Raw genomic sequence first — 4,529 nt, 5'->3', positions numbered from 1 at the left:
GGTATAATGGGGCGGGGGGAGAACCATAAAGTTACTCAACCATGTCAGGGCCCAGGCCACGGATGGAGACGGAAGTTGGAGGCGGTAAGGAGAGCCACTCAGGAGCAAGCTGAGGCTGGGCAAGCCACGGAGCTGGTGGTGCAGTTTGCAGTTTGGTGGGGAGGGAGGAAGGAGGAGGCCGGCCAGGCCCGAACTCTGGCCCCTCAGAGTCCAAGGAAGCTCCACCTGGAGCGAGCCTGAAAGCACACACTGCCTTCATAGGCGCCACAGACAAAGCCTTGATCTAGCAACAACCTAACCTCTGGGGCCGGACAGACTCTCAAACGGGAGCGCCCCAAAAGTGGGCTCATACTCCTCCCTTGGCGAGGCCACAGAGCAACTGCGTGTCCTTAAGCCTCTGAGCATTGTCACGTGTGTGGCACTCAAGACACCAACACAGGGACATGGGAACTTGGGGTGAGGAAGAAAACAGGGGTGCAGGGAGGACAGCGCTCCAAGCCAGAGAGGGAAAAGTGGGCCCAGCTGAGGCCGCTCACTCAGTCGGTCCTTCATGCCAAGGGCCGTCGTGGGCCCAGGGCTATGAGCGAATGAGGGCAGAGCCCAGGCTCTCGCTTGCACTGCTTCTCCAGGAGGCCAAGAGGCCCCTGGGCGACATGAGATTCAAGCTCCTGGTCCACACTATTTTTTGCTCCTGAGACATTTTCAAACTCCAAGCAGACATTTTGCAAAGCACACTTTATTTGTAGAAAGATGTGTTGGCCATGCAGGTGGAGGTGTACAGTAGAGGGCTGGGGAGTTGAACAGGGGTGGCCAGAGACTGTAAGTCAGGTCTCTCACCCCACATTGGACTTCTTCATCCGTGACCCACACTTAGGAGGCAATGGTTTGATTTTAAGTAGCTCACAGAGCAGTAGTGGTGAGTGAGGCATCCTTAACAAAAGTGACTGACTAACCCCTCTAGCCACTCTTTTCTAATTTAGAGGTTTTTTCTTTTTACTATATGCAAATACATCATCCAGTCTGTTATAAACATAATCTGGGAATGTTTAAAGGTCTCATGTTAAAGTACAAAAATAAATAAGGTCGATAGCAAAATAAATAAATATATTAGCTAATAAATATAATCCAAGAGGATAAGCGGTATTAGAAAAATCTTATTGAAGAATGAACCGAAGTAAGACTGGGAGCACAGAAAGACAACCATATAAGGAGACAAACAATAAATAAATACGATACATTGTGACCAGCACTGAGTGAATCGGAAGAGGGTGGTTCGGGCCCGGTTCTGCCTCCGCGGGGCCTGGGCAGGGACCCTCGGCCAGGCATCAGTGCCTCTCTGCTTCACTGTCTCCTCCGTCCATCACTGTCTCCTCCATCCACTGCAGCAGGATGTCCAGTTCCCCCAGGGCCTTCACGACGGCTGCCTGGGGCTCCAGCTGCAAGAGAAAGACGTTCACGGCCGTGAGTGGGTCTGGAAGTGCTGACGTGTGCTTCAGGGCTGATCCGTTCCCCCATGGGGGTGGGGGTCTGCTGGGGACTGGGAGCAGAGCAGTTTTCAGGAAGAGGAGGTAGAGAACGGGGCCATCACCCTGGTTTGATGCAGGGAAATTCATGCCTGCAGGGGTAGTAGATTGGGGCCCACCACCTAAGCCTCTCAAATCCCAGAGATCAAAGTATCAGGCTGCTTTCTTTCAGTGGTGTGCGTGTGGGGGGTGCCTCCTGTGCCCACCACAACTGAACTAATATTGATTGTGCCGACCGCTGGGCTGATGTCAGGGGATCCAGGGTGAGTGGCACAATCTCTATCCCCAAGGCATTTACAGCCGGCTGGGGGAGTCAGGCAGAAGAGGCGACTGCAAGGTAGCATGGGAAAGGGTGGGCGCCCATGGGACCACCAGGGCCTTCCAGTAAGTGAAGGGCTGAGCAGGGCTTCGCCGGTGAGGAGTGGACTGCAGGCCTTGCCGGCAGGTGTGCTGTGATGCCCACCGAGCTGGAGGAAGGCACGAGAGTGTGCGTGAAATTGTGGTTGCTGCTGAAGGAATGTGTACGTGCGGGGGTAGGACAATGACCGCCTCCTGTCTCTGCTGCTGGAAGATCCAGACGTCCCCTGAGTGACATTCTCTCCCCGCTCTTCTAGAGCCCCGAGGGTGCCCCCTGGGTTAAGGGGTGGTCTGGGGGAGCTCAGAGGGTTCCCAGACAAGCATGATCCCACCCATCCACAAGCCCTGGAAGCACACCCATCCCATCAGTGCCAAAATCGCGGATACCTGTTCGAACTGACGCAGAATCTGATTGTATTTCTCCATTGCTTCCTTCCCACAATGGCATTTTTTGTTGGCATGCTGGAAAGGAGCCAGTGAATAACAGCGTTGGTTAAGGATCCTGATTTCTCTGCCTGGCCGTGGACAGGCAGGTGGACAGTCTGCCCCACGAAGCACAGCCCTATGGCCACTCACTCCTGTAGAAAAGTCCCTTCCGATTTCAGCGGTTGGGGTCATTACCTGGCCATCAGCTTTCTGTACTCAAATACGGAGCTCACTTGTGGCCACTAGGCCCCAGCTGACCTCCCTACCCCACCTACCCCACCCCGGCTCTCATCCAGTTGTTCCAGCACTTTCTGAGAAGAAGGAATTGGTAAGACCATGCTCTGAAGTCAAGTTCAACACTTGATGGTACAATGCTGTTGATTGACTACCCAGACATAGGATACATTAGGACACAACAGACTAGTATCATTGCTATCAAATAGCTAGCATCATATAGTTCTTTAGGCTTTATGAAGTACTCTATGCATACAATGTAGAACCAGAAGTCAATACAACGGAGTTCTTATCACCTAAGAACTAACACAACATAGGTTCCTAGAACTCCCGGGCTCAGTTTCTCTATCCATTAAATGGGGGAAGATGGGAGCTTGGCTGCTGAAGCCTTGAAGCCATGCGCGGGGATGCACTTGTCACCCACGCCCCTCACTCACGCAGAGCCGAAGGTCCTTCTTGATGGTGAGAAGGGAGTTGGCGAGCCTGCTGATCTTCCGGAGAGTCTGATGGTCAGGGGCCGGGTAGTTATTGAACACTCTCTCCATATAGAGTCTCAGCAAACGGCGGAGGAGACAGCATCGGCCCTTGGGCTGCAAAGAGAAGTGTGTTAGTTCAGAGATCAGACCCAAGTGAGGGAGAGGCCACCACTTCTAGTCTTGCTCCCAGAGTCCGCCTGGGCCACGCTCGTACCTTTGTGTCCTGCAAAGACTCCGTCCTCCTTAAGATTCTGATGTCAGTGATGTCATCTTTGGCCTGCTAAACAGAGGAAGGGGAGGCAAGAAGGGACAGGTCCGTGGCCGCCCTCATGGTCTTCCACTTCAAGTCCTCCTTCCCCGCCCTGCCAAGGCCCAGGGGGAGGCAGCCCTCTCCAACATCTGTCTAGGTCATTAATGCCAGATGTTTCTTGAGACCACATCCCCCGAGCAAGGAGTCCCCGGCCTGCCTCTCTGGTGATCGCCCAGCCAGGGCTGCCTGGGGAGCAGTCAGAGCAGCAGGGAAGATGAAGGCAACAGGGACCTCCTGACATACCACGCTGTGCCGAAGCTCAGAAAATACACTCTGTATCTCCTGGAGGTCTGTGGTGACCACACAGCTTCCCAGTTGCAGTGTCCTGAGCCCCGTGGAAGGAGCCCAGAGGAGATGGAACACAGCACAGAGAAAGCCCAAGGCAAGTCCCGCGGCTCTCATCGTACGGCTGCAGGCTGGAGTCACGGGAGCTGGGAATTCAAAGGAAAGAGCGCGACTTACTGATCCCTCGTCCTCAGCTTCGAGAGGAGCTGGCCAGCCACCAGGGACTTGCCTGCCCCCGGTGTCTCCCAACTTACTAACACACTGCTGCTCCTCTCCTGGAGAGAACCCGCCTGGTGCCTGCAGCGGGGACTGAGTGAGCTGGTGCTACAGATCCCGGCTCCTTTATGCTGTCCCCGGCCCCGGCTGCCCGTCATTGCCCAGCAGGGACGGCCTGGAGCAGCGGTGCACGCATGCAGGATGACATTTCCGGAGCAATGTCAAAACTTGTTTTGGGGATTGACGCATCCAGCCTTCCCTTGCAGGGTGCCAACGTCGTTTGTGCTCTGGTCCCCGTAGACTCACAGGGGGACCAGGGAAAAACAGAATTTCACAGAAGCGGTGGCTGGGCCACCAAAACACCTGGGGAAAATTGTGCAGATGTTATGGCCACCCATGGGGCAAAGGAGTTGAGTTCTGTAAGGCAGTTGTCTGAGATCAGAGTGGTTATCTGAGGATAGTAGATTCATATCAGCCCCAAAGGCAAATAGAAAGTCAATGATTTCATAACCGTCCAACTGCCAGAGAAAGACAACACCAGGTGGGCGGTGTGCCAGATTCGCGCCTGAATCTGGGACTCCACAGCGCCCTCTGCAGGAAGGTTGCAGTCAAGCATTCACGGGGTGAATCTGAGAGCAGACTGTTCCCTGCCCTGAACCGAGGCCTGGGACCAAGTGAGGGATCCCAAGAGAGAAGTGAGGA

General features: G+C 54.5%; 1 protein-coding gene across 2 annotated transcripts; it reads right to left on the bottom strand.

The window, feature by feature from the left end:
• Positions 1–716: 716 nt before the first annotated feature.
• On the bottom strand, positions 717–4,020 carry IL20 (interleukin 20). 2 transcript variants are annotated; one of them, XM_017347827.3, is made up of 6 exons: positions 3,866–4,020; positions 3,570–3,757; positions 3,231–3,293; positions 2,978–3,130; positions 2,268–2,342; positions 717–1,436 (listed from the first exon to the last, which is right to left on the bottom strand). In XM_017347827.3, exons 2-6 carry the CDS (start codon positions 3,726–3,728, stop codon positions 1,326–1,328), a joined length of 561 nt encoding a protein of 186 aa, XP_017203316.1. In that variant the 5' UTR covers positions 3,729–3,757; positions 3,866–4,020; the 3' UTR covers positions 717–1,325. The 2 variants fall into 2 exon arrangements, with proteins under 2 accessions (XP_017203316.1, XP_002717482.1); XM_002717436.4 differs by having other exon boundaries at positions 3,231–3,296; positions 3,866–4,019.
• Positions 4,021–4,529: the final 509 nt, after the last annotated feature.

The sequence above is a fragment of the Oryctolagus cuniculus genome, chromosome 13 (genome assembly GCF_964237555.1).
Source record: "Oryctolagus cuniculus chromosome 13, mOryCun1.1, whole genome shotgun sequence".
NCBI classification, from domain to species: Eukaryota; Metazoa; Chordata; class Mammalia; order Lagomorpha; family Leporidae; genus Oryctolagus; species Oryctolagus cuniculus.
The sequence above is the reverse complement of the archived record's forward strand: the minus strand, read 5'-3'. Positions and strand labels throughout refer to the sequence as shown.